Source organism: Suricata suricatta, chromosome 1 (genome assembly GCF_006229205.1).
Source record: "Suricata suricatta isolate VVHF042 chromosome 1, meerkat_22Aug2017_6uvM2_HiC, whole genome shotgun sequence".
Lineage (NCBI taxonomy): Eukaryota > Metazoa > Chordata > Mammalia > Carnivora > Herpestidae > Suricata > Suricata suricatta.
The window spans coordinates 183,410,363-183,428,215 of NC_043700.1; the positions used below are offsets into that span (position 1 = coordinate 183,410,363).

Sequence of the window (17,853 nt, forward strand, 5' to 3'; positions counted from 1 at the left end):
TCAGAAACAGAGACAGAGAGAGCATGAGAGGGGGAGGGACAGGGAGTGACAGAGACACAGAATCTGAAACAGGCTCCAGGCTGAGCTGTCGGCCCACAGCCCAATGTGGGACTCTAACCCACAAACTATTAGAGAATGCCAAAAATGTCAAAAAAGCAAAAAAAGAGAAAGGTGCCCTAATTTCAGTGTGTGACATTTCTGTTTTGCGGTGAGCAGAGACAGACTGAGAAACCCTGCAGAGAAGACAGAAAAGGAGAGCTACAAGTAATCGACCACCTCCACCAGGAAAGCGAAATACACTCTGCGCATATAAATCCTGAGAAAGGGGGGTACCTGGCTTTGGCTCAGGTCGTGATCTCCCAGTTCCTGGGTTCGAGCCCCGCATCAGGCTCTGTGCTGACAGCTAGCTCAGAGCCTGGAGCCTGCTTCAGATTCTGTGTCTCCCTCTCTCTCTGACCCTCCTGTGCTCATGCAGTCTTTCTCTCTCTCTCAGAAATAAATAAAAACATTAAAAAAAATTTTTTTTAATTACTGAGAAAGGGTCTGAGCAGACAAGAACATGCGTGCCATACAGGGATGGGGCTCCATGTGCCCACGATTTCAAAGGGCAATTGTAGGAACACATTGCTTCCGGGGGAGAAACACGCAAGAGCAGAGGTGGCTTTTGGAGAGCAGAGCCCTGATTTCAGAAGCCTGCAGATCTCTTGCTGGTCCTGCCAGGCTTCTTCTGACTCTAGGTTAAGCAAGGCACCACGCCTTCCTCCTGGCTTTCCCTTGGATCACTTGCTTTGGGGGAGATCCCCAGTCACGTCATGGGGACCCTTAAGCAGCTCTGTGGGGAGGGTCTGGACGGAGGCTTCGCGCCAGCAGCTCTTGAGAATAAAACCCTTGGAAGCACACCCTCGGACCGAGTCAAGCTTCAGATGATTGTGTTCTTGGCCTCCTTGTCTGCAACCTCAAGAGACATCCAGAGTCAGAACAAGCTGAACATCGATTTGTAAAACAATTAGTACTGAACGAGCTTCGGTAAGCCGAGGTAATGAATCCCGTTTTGATTTTGTTGCTTGTGCTTTAGTTTCATCTCCAAAAACTCATTACCAGCACCCAGGTCAAAGAGCTCATTTCCTATGGTTTTTTTTCCCTAGGAGTTTCGAGGTTTCGGGTTTTACATTTAAGTCTTTAATCCATTTTGAGTTCATTTTTGTGGGTGATGTAAGATGTGGACCCACTTTCGTTCTTTTACTTGTGAATATCCAATTATCCTGGCACCGTTTTTTGAAGAAACTGTCTTTTCTTTCTTTTTAAAAATTTTTTAAAAAACATTTATTCATTTTTGAGAGACAGAGCCAGAGCACAAGCAGGGGAGGGGCAGAGAGAGGCAGACAGAATTCAAATCAGGCTCCAGGCTCTGAGCTGTCAGCACAGAGCCCGATGCGGAGCTCAAACCCACCGACTGTGAGATCATGACCTGAGCCGAAGTTGGACACTTAACCGACTGAGCCACCCAGGTGCCCTAAGACTGTCTGTTCTCCACTGAGTATTCTTGGCTCCCTTGTCAAATTAAAAAAACTTTTTTTAATGTTTATTTATTTTTGAGACAGAGAAAGACAGCATGAGAAGGGGAGGGATAGAGAGAGGGAGACACAGAATCCAAAGCAGGCTCCAGGCTGAGCTGTCAGTACAGAGCCGTGAGATCACGACCTGACCTGAAGTTGGACGTTCAACAGACTGAGCCACCCCAGGGGCCCCTCCCTTCTCAAATATTAGTTGCCCATCTATGCTTGGGTTTATCTGTGGGCTGCTGATTCTGTTCCATTGACCTATTTGTCTGTTTTTCATGCCAATACCATGCTGTTTTGATGACTGTAAGCTTTATAGTATAGCTTGAAATCAAAGGGTAATGTCTCCTGCTTTGTTCTTCTTTCTCAGGATTACTTTGGCTTTTTGGGTCTTTTGTGGTTCAACATAGATTTTAGGAGTGATTTTTCTACTTCCGTAACAAGTGTCATTGAAACCTTTACAGAGATTATATTGAATCTACGGATGGCTTTTGGTAATAGCCACATTTTAATAATATTAAATCTCCCAATCCATGAACTTGCGATAGCTTTACATTTATTTGTGTCTTTGATTTCTTCATCACTGTCTTATACCTCTCAGAGTACAGGTCTTTCACCTGCTTAGTTAAATTTATTCCTAAGTATTTTACTGTTTTTGATTCTATTGTAAATGGGATCATTTCTTTATTTCTTTTTCAGAAAGCTTATTGCTAACTGTAAAGAAACACTACTGATTTTTGTATGTTAATTTCATATGCTGCAACTTTACTAAATTCATTGATTAGATCTAACAATTTTTTGGTTGAGTCTTCAGGATTACTTCTGTATCAAATCATAGCAACTGCAGGGTACCTAGGTGGCTTAGTTGGTTAAACATCTGACTTCAGCTCAGGTCATGATCTTACAGTTTGTGAGTTGGTGGGTTCAAGCCCTGCGTTGGGCTTTGTGCTGACAGCTCAGAGCCTGGAGCCTGTTTTGGATTCTGTATCTTCCTCTCTCTCTCTCTGACCCTCCCTTGCTCATGCTCTATATCTCTTTCCTTCAAAAATAAATAAACATGGGGCGCCTGGTGGCTCAGTCGGTTAAGCCTCTCTGACTTCAACTTAGGTCATAATCCCCTAGTTTACGGGTTCAAGCCCCATATCAGGCTCTGAGCTGACAGCCTGGAGCCTGCTTTGGGTTCTGTGTCTCTCTCTCTCCATCCCTCCCTTGCTCTGTTTCTCTCTCAAGAATAAATAAATATTTAAAAAAAATAAACATCAAAAAGATTTGTTTTTAAAAATCATAGCATCTGCAAATAGAGACAGTTTTACTTCCTTTTTTCCCCCAGTCTGGATACTTTTTATTTCTTTTTCTTGCCTGACTGCTCTAGCTCAGCCCTCTAGTACTATGCTGAATAGGAAAGGTGAGGGTGCGCAGCATTGCCGTGCTCCTGATCTTAGAGAAAAAGCTTTCAACATTTCACCACCGAGTGTGATGTTAGCTGTGGTTTGTCATAGATGGCCTTTGTCACATTTAGGTACATTCCTTCTATGCCTAATTTACAAGTTTTTATCATGAATGTTTTGGAGGTAACTTTGATGTGTTTAGAACTCTTTTACACTTCACGTACACAGATGTAGAGACGGTCATGTCATTCTGTAAAGACTTAAGAAGACAGCTTCCTTTCATTCTAATCCTCTCAATTTTATTTTTCCCCACTTCCAAAAAGAAAACAAAAACAAAACCAAAAACACACCCCAGAATATTCAGAATAGGTGTTCCTGACTTGAAAATTCCAAAGAATTCAACTGGAAAAGGTATCTTAGTGCTCTAAATTTACTTTTACAATTTTCTGTAATCAAGGTCCTTAGAATGAAAAGGTGTTTAAATTGAAAATTTGTATAAAATCTAGCAATTCATCAAAATGCTCTAGAAATAGATTCTAATCACCATCATTACCATAATGATGTAATGATCTTTCTTTTTTAATTTAACTTTTTATGGTTTTTATTTATTTTTGAGAGATAGTGAAAGAATGCCAGCAAGGGAGGGTCAGAGAGAGAGGGGGACGCCAAATCAGAAGCAGGCTCCAGGCTCTGAGCTGTCAGCACAGAGCCCAACGCAGGGCTCAAACCCACGAACCATGAGATCATGACCTGAACCAAAGCCGGACGCATAACCAACTGAGCCACCCAGATGCCCCGACAAACCTTTCTAAATGCTTTAATTTATGTCACAAATGCCACCAGAGACATTATATGGCATTCATGTATCACATATAAGTACCAAACTATACGTACATTTCAAGTTTGCAAGGTATCTATGTATTTAAAATGTGTACGGGGACTTACTGTAAGGTGGCGTTGCCCCTTTAATTGGAGTACATTAATCTTAGGGTACTTTCCCGCCCCACAGTAGCTGACATCTTGCTCCAAGGGCTTCAGATAGCTCAGTAAATTATTTTCATCACTGCCTTGAAGGTAACAAGTTTTCTAATGAAATAATCTACCTGTTGCTAAATAAAGGCTTTAGAATGCCCCCCTTCCCCAGTGGAATTTTGTCAAATGTTTTTTCTGCCTCTATTAGAATTTCCTTTTCAATATTTTAAAATTATTTATTCATTAAATTTTTTTTAGCTTTATTGAGATATAATTGACATATCCAAATAGTTTTTTAAAACGAAATATTTTTTAAATTTTTTATTTTTGAGAGAGAGAGTGTTGGGGAGGAGCAGAGAGAGTGCGGGAGACAGTGGATCTGAAGCAGGCTCTGCGCTGTCAGCATAGAGCCCAACGTGGGGCTGGAACTCCTGAACCGTGAGATCATGACCTGGGCTGAAGCCAAATCCTTACACCACTGAGCCACCCAGGCTCCTCCAAATCTTTTTTTTTTTTTAAAGTGAACTCTGTGCCCAACATGGGGCTTAAACTCATAACTCTGAGATCAAGAGTCACATATTCTACTGACTGAGCCAACCAGGTGCCCTGAATTTCTTTCCTTTTTAATGCTGAATACTTGTCCATATTATGTCTATACCACATTTTGTTCATCCATTCATCTGTTGATGGGCACTTTTGGCTATAGTGCACAACACTTCTAGCAGTATTAGTGCTCAAGTATCTGTTTGAATGCCTGCTTTCTATTCTTTTGGGTCTCTACCCAGAAGTGGAACTGTGGGACTACAGTAACTCCACGTTTAAATTTTTGAGGAATGACCAGACCCTTTTCATAGCAGCTGCACCATTTCACATCACCATCAGCAATGCACAAGGGTCTAGTTTCTCCACATCCTTGCCAACACTTGTTCTTTTCATTCTTTTTTTAATAATAGCTATTCTAATTTGTGTAAAATGGTATCTCATTATGGTTTAGATTTGCAGTTCCCTAATGACTAGTGACATTAAGCATATTTTCATGTACTTATTGCCCATCTGTCAATCTTCTTTGGAGAGCTGTTTATTCAAGTCCTTTGTCCATTTTCTTTTAATGGTGTGTTTTCTTTTATCTCACATATACTGCTCACAATGATAGAATCTGAGTTGCAGCTCGGGTGTGGAACGGGACACAAAAAGCTGATCACCTATCAAGTTAGGAGAAGAGAGAGCAGGTCTCAAGTGCCTCAGAGAGGTGAACATTTTGCATATGAAGCAGATGAGTGTTACTAATCACTGTGTGGAGTCTAGCCAGAAGAACCTGTAAACCACATGTTGGGCTTTTCTCTTTTTCCAAAAGAAACAAATGGACAGATTTAATCAAGGTCCTTATTACCCGAATTGTGGGGTAAAATCAGAGGCCACAGAAAGTAATGGAAATGTGGTGTTCCTATTGCTTTCAACTAAGACATGGATGAGCTGTGTGGTGCTGACAATCTGTCCTCAGCCACTCCCTGGTGAAGAAGTCATCATCATCACCATTGTCACCATCGTGGTCGCTAACATCATCATCATCCCTCTCCTCATTACCATCATAGTATTCAATACCATTTTCTGGATTCCTTGGGCAGGTGGCTCTTCTTCCTCTCCTTCCTCCTCCTCTTGGGTAGTTCCATCTTTATTTTTTGCCTTTGGTTTTTCCTCTGATTCTTCTGGTTCAGGATCAAAGTTGAAAGTGAAGAAGTTATAGGCTTCTTCGGCAGAAGGGAAGCCAGGTGGGACCTATGGAGAAGCAGCGAGGAACTGAACTTCAGATTGTGTAAGCTGAGGTGAGCGCCCCACGGTTCACAGCAGCTTGATACTAAAGGTATGGGGCACATCGGAGGCTTCCTAAACGTCTTACCTTTGTCGAAGGTACAAGATTACCTACCACAAACTTTAGCAAGTGCAACAGGCAATTGGTGGCTTCCTCTAATACTTTCATGAGTTACTTTTTTTATAAACTAGCAAACATTCTAATAAGCATATTAATATCTTATGTACAGCAGTAAAAGCTTTGGAAGAGATGATTAAAATACAAAAAAAAAGTAGATTCATTATTTTATAGGCCACTGCTGAGATAGTTTTGTTTAATTAGGAGCAATTCAGAGGTTTGTTAACTTTTTTTTAAAATGTGTTTTTTTCAGTTTTGACTCTTCCTGAGTTGGTACCCACTTTTCCCCTATAATGAAAGCTGGTACAATGTCAGAGCTGAGCAGATAACCTTACTGCTAACATTTCCCGCCCTGCTCACCCAGTCAGGCAGTATTCTAACCTCTCTTGCTAGATTCAAGCATTTATTTATTTATTTATTTATTTATTTATTTATTTTTTATGGTTTTTATTTATTTTTGAGAGACAGAGACAGTGAGAGCAGGGGAGGGTCAGAGAGAGAGGGGGACACAGAATCCGAAGCAGGCTCCAGGCTCTGAGCTAGCCATCAGCACAGAGCCTGATGCGGGGCTCGAACCCACGAACCGTGAGATCTGACCTGAGCCGAAGCCGGCACTTAACCGACTGAGCCACCCAGGCGCCCCTTATTTATTTATTTTTTAAGTTTACTTTTGAGAGAGAGAGAGTGTGCACACGCATGGCTAGTGGGGTAGGGGCAGAGAGAGAGAGAGAGAGGGAGAGAGGATACCAAGCAGGCTCCATGGTGTCAGTGTGAAGCCCAACTTGGGGCTTGACCTCATCAACCGTAAGATCAGGACCTGAGCCAAAATCAAGAGTTGGACGCTTAACTGACTGAGCCACCTAGGCACCCCTAGCTTTAAGTATTTTAAAGGTAAGAATCAGTTCTCATACTTTTCTCTTGCATACTCCATGGTAATAAGACTCAGGGTATGTATATGGGCATCTTTCATTGGATATATTTAAAAAATACAAACAAACCAACAAAACACATGATTTAAAAAGACAGGATTTCCAGGTCATGATCTCACAGTTCATAAGTTCAGGCCCCACATCATGCTCTGTGCTGACAGCTCAGAGCCTGGAGCCTGTCTTCAGATTCTGTGTCTCCCTCTCTCTGTGACCCTCCCCTTTTCACGCTGTCTCTCTGTCTCTCAAAAAGAAATAAAAAACATAAAAAAAGACAGGATTTCTCACCGGGGGTTTAGACTTGATTTTTTGTATGGAATCACGGAACTTGACTCTTGAGTGACTTTGGGAATCATCTTCTTGTTGAGTCCTTCGTACCTCCTCTCCTGGCTGTAGGAGTGGAAAAGAAGGATAGAGAGAACACTTAAATCAAGAAACTAAAGACATTCTAAAATAAATATAAACTCTCAAAGGGGAAACCCTCTGGCCATTGGTGTAGACCACCATTCCTAAGGAATGAAATGCTTACAAATGTCAAATTATTTGAAGGTTAAGTTTGCTGAATATTTTCTTATGCACTTCTGTCTTTCTCAAGACTAAACAAATATAAAATGTTATACTCAATAGGCTCTAACATGACAAATGCTATTTATTCTGCAGATCAGTAGATATGTCATTCACAGAGAGAGGGCCATTTCCAAACAGTCTATGAAGAAAAGCATCAATAATGTCTGAATATGACTAAATCTGACATACAGCCTCCAGGACATGTGTCCTTGCGAGTCCTTGGAGGGGCTGTTCCCACTGGAAGCTGAGCTCTGCCCCTGACAGCTCAAAGTGCTAATTCTCATTATGGGGCCTCCTTTGTCCTCTGGCAGCCAATCCCCCAGGGGCTGTCCTCACTTTGTCCTCATTTCTGCTTCTAATCGACTCCTCTTAGAACTTGGCAACTCCTTCTTTCCCACCCAGCACAATCCAAATGCCAAGCCTTCCTTTTGAGTGACTCTAAGCCATTACAGGAGTATATTAGATATTCATAATAAGAAGAGTCAAACTTATTCTACTTGTAGATTATTATCCGCACTGAGACTTGTGTCACAGCATGGAGTGACTTCCATCAGGGTGAGTGGAAGGTAGTATACCTCTACTGGGCCCTCCAGGTATCCTTCCCAAGTCCTGCCTGTTCTTCCAGACCATGCAAAGCTACTTCCTTTCTCAGACTACTCCCTCCTAAAATAACAGCTCTTTTCTAGAATCTTATTGTCTGAGGCGTATTGGGTGCTGTTCTGTATAGTTTAGTAATCAAACCATGGACTCTGGAGTCTGACTGCCTGGTTTTGAATCCCAGCTCCATCACTCAACGGCTTAGACCACTTACTCTCAGCATCAAATAAGACAAAGCACCTAAAATATGCCCCTAGGCAAGGCTCAGTAATGGTGGGTCTTAGTATCACATTCTTAATTTTCTTCTTACATGTCTTTTATCTTCTTAGTTTGTATGTACATCATATGACTATAAATGTTTTATTTTAGTCTGCCAGAAACTAGAGTCTGCTGCAAGAGTCTTTTGTGCTTGAGTTTTGTGGCTCATTTTGAGGAGTCGGGAACTGGGAAGAAAGAAACACGAGGGAAAGCCAATCTGGCGAATGTTACTGAGCTGGCTCATGTGGTGGCGACCAGGGCTGGAGCCCCGCTGAGGACGGTGCTTCTCAGAATTGCCTGCCTAGGCCATGGAAGAGCAGGTGCTTGCTCATGACTTCTGTTCCCACGGTACAAGAGCTTCCCCAGGTCCAGGCCTTTCCAGTTTTGTGAAAATCTCAGAATGGTTGGGTGGGTCTCCACCGGCCAGTGACGAGAGCTAGAGATCTTTGGAACTGAACACAGGGTGCTATGAAGTTTCACCCAAATGCAGCTAGATGTGCAGCATGGCCGGAATAAAAACGAGGTATCGGTTGGGGCACCTAGGTGGCTTAGTCAGTTAAGCGTCCGACTTCGGCTCAGGTTATGATCTCATGGTTTATGAGTTTGAGCCCTCCATTGGCTCAGAGCCTGGAACCCACTTCAGATTCTGTGTCTCATTCTCCCGCTGCCCCTCCCCACTCACGCTCTGTCTCTCTCTCTTTCAAAAATAAATAAACATTAAAAAAAATTTTTTAAAGCTTTTTTTTAAAGGAAAAAAAAACTCCGAGGCATTGGTTGGGTATAATTTATCATAATATCAAGAGAATATATGCCATTCCCACTTATGTAAAATTCTACATTTTCCCTTTGTTTTCTCATTGCGCAGTATTAAGTACGATTCAATAGTTATGTGCCAGCTCAACCATATAAAAGTTGAAGCTGTCTTGGAGAATAAATCCCACAGTGCAATGCAAAGTATGGAGTTGTTAGTTTTGGTAAATTCCAGAATTTGAAATGTTGTTTTGATGAGGAAAGAAGCAAATGAGTGTTAGTATTAGGATAAATGATTTGAAAATATTAGAGTAGAATAAAGAGCAGATTCCAGTGCTTGGTCAGCGGGGTGGGGAGGGGGGTTTCCAAAGCTGTGTCAAGTCTGATCCCCTTCTGAAATGGGGCTAAAGCTCCCTCACATGTTGTTAAAGACACCATTCTGCCCTGGTCTGCCTCTGAACCCCCCACCCCCTACAGCCCATGGGGGAGACTGGTGGGTTTTGATACGTGGAAAGTAAGCCAAGAGGTCAGCTGCCGAGAGAGGAGGGCAGCGTGGTCCTGCATAGGCAAGCTTTAGCTTTCAGAGATCTGTGAGGAATGGTAAGAATAAAACATGAGACCTGACAGAAAGTCTAACACTGGTAGCTTAGAAAGTAAAATCAGTACGTTAAATTCCAGGTAGTCAAATATGTGCATACGGACAGTTTAGTGTTTCATGCATTTTGTTTCTTCCCATCTCTTCCTACACTTGCCTGGCTCAGAAGATATTACATTCACACAATATAACTTCACTGGTGTGCTTCATTGGCGATAGTGGTGGCGTTACCACAGTGTGTATACACTTGATATAAAAATTTGTTATTTAACTCTTATCCAAATGTTAAATGATTTAAATTATACTGATACATTAATAAACTAAAAAAAATATTGGTACACTTAAGGTCATTAAATGTACTTAAAATGACTGAGTGGGCAGAGTAAAATTTTAAAGAACTGTTACCTATACATATTTGTATAATCTTAAAGTAGTGAAGTTCATTCAATTTCAAGTCAGCAAATACTGAGTGCCTATCACCATACAGTCCTTATGTTCAGCTGGGCATCTTTTCTCATCCTTGGATTTACTTCATCCTCTATGAAGGCTCCATAGCCCTCTTCTAATTTAAGTAAGATGATCTCAAGTACCATTACTTTTCCTATAGCACATTTATAAAAAATATAGTAGTTTAAGCCCTAATCTTCTCTTCTAAACTACCATTCAATATTTTTGATTCCCTAAAAGACATCTCAATCTGGATGATCTTACAGACACCTCAAATTTTTATATATTCTTAATACTAGTCAAGATACTGATTATGATACATGATTTGCAAATAATTTCTCACACTCTCAATTATCTTTTCCCTTTCTTGATGATGTCCTTTGAAACACAAACATTTTTATTTTTGATGAAGCCCAGAGTATCTATTTATTCTTTTGCTGCCTGGGCTTTTGGAGTCATAGCTAGGAAACTACTGCCTGGGTTGAGATAACTCCAATTTTGTATAACCTAATCTCATGGCTGGAGTTAAGTGCTCTTTCTGTGGGCTCCTAATATTTTCCAGCAGAGAATTTAACCACCTTGTATCCCCCTTGTCCATGAATGTCTGTCATCCCCATTGGGTTCTTCCAGGTTGCGGTACTGCCATCTTTGGTAACATCGTGTGCTCAGAGCCCATGGGACACCAGCCGGGGAGGAGTCTGTTGTAGATTCTAGCTGGGCAACACATAGACTGTGTCAAAGAATCAAGTCTTGGGACAGTGAATCCGGGCCACAAATGAAGGAATAATTCTGGTCATATCTAGTGGAGACTGACTATTCAAATGTTCTATTTCCACCTTGATATTCATGTGTTTTTAGACATTTCTGTTTTGCTTTGATCTCATATAAAATGGAAAGAAACTCTAAAGAGAATAAACAGAGGTTGGTGTTGGTGAATTTGGATTACTGACCAAAGTATTCCCAACTGGTTTCTCCTTTTCCCTCTTACCTTACTGTCTGTAAAGATAGCCAATACATAGAGAGGGCTTACCATGTGCTCACATTTTTGAGAAGAGTGTAACATGTATGAATCCATTGAATCCTCAAAACAATACCAAGAATTAGGTTCTAGTAGTATCTCCTTTTAGTTAGGTGTGAAATGGGGTCCAGAGTAGATAAATTACATGTTCAAGGTCACACAGCTGGTGAGTGAGGTTGCCAAGATTTAACGCTGGGCATCTAAGGTCCAGCATCTGGGTTGTCTCCTTTGCTCAATAGGATATAAATGGACCACCTTGTTGATATTCCTTCTGGATTGAGGTATGTACATCAAGAAATATGCCTGTGAGATGGCCTGTTAAAAACCTGAAATCCAGCCTGAAAAAAAGGCAGCTGAATCAACTGCTTATGTAACTTGGCTGTTTTGAACCCTCATCCATGGTATCTAAACCCAATATTGTAAGAGAAAAAAAATGCTGTGGAGTCCAGCCTGTCTGTCACAACCTCACAGGAAAAGGAATTACTCATTCCTGCCAGGTCAGCCATCCGGTCAGGGAGAGCTGCCATGCAAAGAGGTGTCTGAGCCATGAGCTGAGCTCTGCACCCCCCTCAGCTTCTCCCCACCTGGGCTTACTCTTCCCTTTGGAAAGTTATACAGCCTCTGCTGGCCAAATCAGACTTTAAAAAGGCACCATCATGAGTAACCTAAATCTAAAGAAATATAAAAATGAAATTTAATATTGAAGCTATTTCATTTTCTAGGCCAAAATTTATAAGCCTGATGCCTTTCCTTCTTCTCTGTAGTTGGCTAAGGTAAACATGAATGTTTATCTCATTCAGTGTGCCTTAGAACTCATTTTTCTTTACCAAGACTTTGTGTGTGTGTGTGTGTGTGTGTGTGTGTGTGTGTGTGTGTGCGCGTGTGCATGCGCGTAGAGCTAAAATCATCCTGTATTGTTACAGTTCCAGGGCTGGTCTAAAAGCAGTTGTATATATTGCTTCCACCTCATTCACCCAAATTCACTTTGACAACCACTTGGGACCATCAAGGAGGAAAAAACAAGGGAGGGTTTTTTTTTAAAGCCAATGGACTGGAAGATGAGTTACAACCGAGATCTGAGAGTCCCTGGATTAGCTAAGTGAAAACCTAGAGCATTAGCCCCGTCCTGCTCTTGGAAGTGATTTCTAGTCCCTCAAGGCCAGGCTGTTCTGAAGTTACAACATCTTACCTCTTCTCTTCTCTGCTCGATTTCTCCTTTCCTATCATTTCCATTTCAGAAATTATTACTTAAAATATTTAAAAATATGACTTTTCTGAAAATAAAAAAAATAAAAGAGAAAGCAGTTGATGTTTGCCTCTTATGTTGCTTTGCAAATTGGCCATGTGGGCAGAGGGCAAGGAGAGACTAGGGAGAAAAGCAGACCATTCTAGATTGGTAGGTGGCAGTTTTAATAAGCAAGGGAACTTATGGGGCATCCTGGGGGCGGCTGCAAGAGGAGGAGACCCCCACACCTGCCTGCCACATCTTAGAAGTTTGCACAGAGGTCCTATCTGGGTTCATCAAGTGTACCAGACAGATGGTCAACACCACATTTCTGTCTCAAGGCTGTACCCCTGGGGCAGCTTCTGAGAGTGTGGAAGGCAAGTGGGACACACATTTCCATGACTGGGGAGGAAGTGAGAGTCTCCAATTGCCTGGGTCCAGCTCTCAGTTCAAACAGCAGTCACGTCTTTCTGATGACCTCTTCCAACACCTCAAATCCGTAGAATGGTTCTTAGGGGATATAGAATATAATAGATATAAGTCAAGGTCCTGCTCACAAAAAGCAATAAATACTCTGTAGGCCAAGGGAGTATATTTTTACTTGTACAATTTGAAGCTTTATTTGGGATATCATATTCATGGTCCATGCACAAGAGAGAGCTGCCATGATTTTGTGAAATGGTTATCAATCAGAAAATGTTGATAAGCTCAGATATAAGAGACGAGAACCTCCTATCATTTAGCCCATCTGACCAGGCACTGGGACTTAGACACGTACCAACATAATTGAAGTGTCTGTGTCAAGCAAATGGGATTTTAGGTAGTTTTTCTTTATTTTCCAGTATTTTAGAATTATGGCTCTTACAATGAAGAAAATAAATGGAATCAAAGAAAAATAAATATCTTCTCAGCAGAGTGGAGCAATCAACTATCATAAAGCCATTTCATTAGACACACGGAGTGTTCCTACTCAAAAGCCATGGGCCACGTCACATGTGCATTTCCTTGTAGTCATGCAGACTTTGGCTTGTTTGGGATAAATTTGGCAAAATTTTATGACATCTCATTACAGAAAAAGAGAAGTCGTCCTCTAAGCAATCAGTGGTCTTTCCACAGAAATCCTTCACGCCTGTGCTTCTCTGTCTCAGTAGTGAAAAACAACTCAAATGGTCATCATCAACAACAAAGAGCTGGACTAGATTTGCGAACACATCACTGAGTCACTGGCTCTGTTCTTGCCTTCCTTCCACCCTCTTGCAGGCTTGTCTTGCATCTACTTCTTAAAAATTTTTTTAATGTTTATTTATTTTTGAGAGAGAGAGACAGAATACAAGCAGGGGAGAAGCAGAGAGAAAGGGAGACATGGAATCCGAAGCAGGCTCCAGACTCTGAGCTGTCAGCAGCACAGAGCCTGATGCAGGGCTTGAACCCACAAACAGCAAAATCATGACCTGAACTGAATTCGGAGGCCCAACTGACTGAGTCCCTGAGGCATCCCAATCCTTTATCTACTTCTGCTAAGACTTTCTATCTTGTACCGCTTTCTGGCCTCCTCATGGGCCAAATGTCAAGACCTTCCTCATTTAGTCTTCTTTCCGTCAGGAAACAAAGCCACTCAAACCTTCAACACTGACTGCAGGAGAAATGTGTCCTACACTTGTTTCTCCAGGCCTGGTTTTTTTCTCTGTAACTCTAGAGGTGCACACGTGGAGATGCCCCCTAGCCCTTCAGATTCAAACAAAAACCACTCCTGTGCATTCTAACCACCTCCCCATCCTATGGCTGACTGCTTCCCATGGCTTGTAGAAAACCATCAAAGCTTTTTAGCGTGACATTCAAGGCCCCCACCATTCCACCCTACCCTCCTCCTGCACTCCTCTCTCTCTCTGCTTCCCAGCAGATCTCCAGATCCATGAGACAGCCTGGGAATGAGAGAGAGCTGGAATCAGATCTGACTCCTCCACATGCATGCCCTGTTACCTGGGGATGGTCTTGCAGCTGCTGCGAACCTCAGTGTGCTCATCTGTCAACTGTGAATGAAGACAGTAGAACCCACCCCAGAGGGGAGCTGGGATAATGACATGGTAACATAAGAAAAAGATCTGGCAAAACACCTGGCATTGAGTGGGACTCTATAAATAGTAGCTACAATGGCTATTATTAAGCGCTGAATGCCTCCTCTCTACAAAGCTCTGTTCTCAAAATTTTTGCTGGAAATGTTATATTTTACTTCACTGTCTTTGATCATAAAATGGAGAAGTCCCATTTCTCACCTCTGTGCCAAATTCGGTCTCCAATTCTTTCTCACTGGGACTCTGTAAGCGCCTGGGCCGGGGGGTAGGGATTTCCTGCAGCAACGTGCTTTCTGCTTTAGACTAAAAAAGCAGACAGAAAATCACTGCTGTATAGTGTCAATAATGTAACAAAAACCTCAATCACGATCTCAATAGCAAATAGTTACTAAAAACAGCCTCCATTTCCTCAAGAGATAAGAGCAAATGAAATGGTTAAGAAAAATGACATTAAGTTCTTCTTAAGTATAATTTTCCACCTGTGCCAGTGTTAAATACTACATTAATATTTAAAACACGAAACACAAATTTATCGGCATTCAAATCCACTCCGTTTTGAGCAAACACAGCATTCCAGACAAGACCTGAAGAACTGCAATCAGCGCTGAACAAAATATTCATGTGGTTTTTCTCACCCTTGCAGCCTGTAATTTCTCCCTCATGCGTTCCCTCATGGAAAATTCTGCAAAGCCCGTTCTGGAAGCTGCAGGGATTGGAGGTAAGCCTAAAAAAATACAGGAAAATTACTTTAAACAACATGTTTTTTTTTCCAACAGGAAGATTAGAATAAAAAATAACAGGAGAAGGTAATTCTATTTTGCAAATTTAGAACTTCACACATGCAAAGATGAGATAATGCTGACAGCCGTCCATTTGATGTAATAATTACGTGTCTTGGCTTCTTTGCAGCTGATGGGGAAAGCCTGGGTTCTGCCAGCAGTGCCACAACGACTTAACTGAGAATAAAAGGAGTGGCACTCAACTATTCAAGGCACAGGCACACAGATTCAGTTACCATTGGGAAGAGACTTTCAACTCTGTTGAATTGAAAAACAGGCTTACAGGTGAATGGATGGCTAACAGGTGAATGGAGTTCAGGGCTCAGCTTTCAAAAGCTCTGAGAACTCCAATAGGAGAAAACGTTTTAGAGGCCCAAACCATTGCCCTAGGCTAAATCATAGACACAGCATGTATTTTGAACATATTATTAAATATATATGTAGGGGCACCGGGTGGTTCAGTTGGTTATGTGTCCGACTTTGGCTCAGGTCATGATCTCAGTTTGAGTTTGAGCCACATGTCTTGTTCTGTGCTGACAGCTCAGAACCCGGAGTCTGCTTTGGATTCTGTCTTTCTCTGTCTGCTCGACCCCACTCACGCTCTGTCTCCCTCTCTCTCTCTCTCTCTCTCTCTCTCTCTCAAGAATAAACATTAATGATAAAAAAAAAAAGAAATGGCCTTTGACATTTTTTTAAAGATCTGTTTTATGTTTATTTATTTTTGAGAGAGAAAGAGATGGAGTATGAGCAGGGGAAGGGCAGAGAGAGAAGGAGACACAGAATCCAAAGCAGACTCCAGACTCTGAGCTATAAACACAGAACCTGATGCAGGGCTCAAACTCATGAACCATGAGATCATGACCTGAGCCGAAGTCAGACACTTAACCGACTGAGCCACCCAGGCGCCCCTACATTCTTTTTTAACTTGCTTAAAAAATAATTGAGCCTCTATTTTCTACTTTAAAGATCACGTCAACATGGTGGATCGTATACACTGTTACATATACTAAGGGTCCCAAGACTTCCTGTCTGGCATTGGCCACACTGTGAACTTCCATATTTGTGAACCTATTGGTTGAACACTCATTTCCTCCTCAGATGCCATGGTCCCCAGCTACACAGGGCAGGCACGTGGCAAGTGTCACAAAGTGTGTGTGGTTCCTTGATCGAACAAACGTGGGCTTCCGAACTGGTGCTTACCAGCCCTGTTCTCTGGCTGGCCAATCCTTGTTTCTGCCCCAGAGAAAAGCCCTTTAATAGTCAACAATAAGTGTCTTTAAACATGAAAATGCACCTTATTTATTTACTTCCCTTCTTAAAAAAGATAAAGAAATCCAGTTTTTCAAGTTTACTTAAAATAGCTACCACCTAATTCACTAGAATAATTTTATGAATTAGTGTTTAAAAGAGACAAGATATTTTATTAAACATTATCTCTTCTGAATAAATAAAATGAAGTGGCTTCTTTAGGATTACTTTTTTTTTTTTAAAGATTTTGTTTATTTCTGTATTTTGAGAAAGAGAGAAAGGGAGAGAATCCCAAGCAGATTCCACGCATTGTCCGCACAGAGCCCGATGTGGGGCTCAAACTCACAAACATCTAGATCATGACCTGAACCAAAATCAAGAGTCAGAAACTTAACCAACTGAGCCTCTCAGACACCCCTCTAGGATTACTTTTAAAAACTGTGAGAGATTTTGAAATGGTAAAAAGCAGTTTTTGCCTGATATTTTAGAGTCTGTGATCGTGAAAGACAACATCTACACAACTAGCTGGGAAGTGTCATTCTCCCAGCTAGAATGTGCCCCACTTGAGGGCAGGGACCGTGTTGGGGACCTTGAAAGGGCGCCGGGGTGGCTCAGTCGGTTGAGCATCCGACTTTGGCTCAGGTCATGATCTCAGGGTCCGTGGGTTTGAGCCCCACGTTGGGCTCTGTGCTGACAGCTCAGAGCCTGGAGCCTGCTTCAGATTCTGTGTCTCTTTCTCTCTCTGCCCCTCCCCTGTACATGCTCGGTCTCTCTCTGTCTCTCAAAAATAAATAAAATGTAAAAAAAATAAAAAAAATTCAGTGAGGAAAAACAGATAAAGGAAGTACCGGGCATGAGGGAGATTATACAGACAAAATAAATGGGATCCTCATTTGGACAAAACCTGATGTGACAACTGTTTTTTCCAGATCACACAATGAATGTGATATTTATGGAAAACTGCGTGTGCTAATTCACCCCCTTCGACATAATAACTGATAGAGATTCGGTGCTTTCATTTTTATCTTTCTAGAATAAAGCAGTGTTTCTTTAAACAACTAGAACTAAAATAACCCTCATAAGACATTTCCCCCCCTAATTTATTGTCAGTTACTCCACTACATTACTCATCTGCTATGTGATCCCAAACTGTCTATTTTTCCCGCCCAGGGGATAAGAACGGACTTGCCAAGTTCCAGGAAGGGTGTGATCTCACATTTACATGCAGAGGCTCTTTGACACAGCTGAACAAACCTGGCATAAATAAAGTCTCCACAGCATCACGTGAGAAGAGGAGGATGAAAATAATTTTAAAAAATATTAAAGACTTGATTTGGAGCCATGCAAGAGCTTACGGATCATGAGAGAACAAGACATTCTTATATACATAATGTCAATCGGTATGAAATATGGATTTCCTCGACAAGGCATTATTTCTTTTTTTTAATGTATATTTATTTTTGAGAGAGAGAAAGAGAGAGAGAGAGAGAGAGAGAGAGAGAGAGAGAGAGAGAGAGAGAGAGAG

At 41.7% G+C, this 17,853-nt stretch overlaps 1 protein-coding gene across 1 annotated transcript in view; it reads right to left on the reverse strand.

The window, feature by feature from the left end:
- CC2D2A (coiled-coil and C2 domain containing 2A) overlaps positions 1 to 17,853 on the reverse strand; it is a 136,881-nt gene that overhangs the window by 89,942 nt on the left and 29,086 nt on the right. The window contains exons 5-8 of the mRNA XM_029948558.1: positions 14,937 to 15,025; positions 14,503 to 14,604; positions 7,061 to 7,162; positions 5,522 to 5,695 (exon numbers count right to left, since the gene is read on the reverse strand). Of these exons, the coding sequence (XP_029804418.1) occupies positions 5,522 to 5,695; positions 7,061 to 7,162; positions 14,503 to 14,604; positions 14,937 to 15,025 (467 nt within the window). The remainder of the gene's footprint in view (positions 1 to 5,521; positions 5,696 to 7,060; positions 7,163 to 14,502; positions 14,605 to 14,936; positions 15,026 to 17,853) is intronic.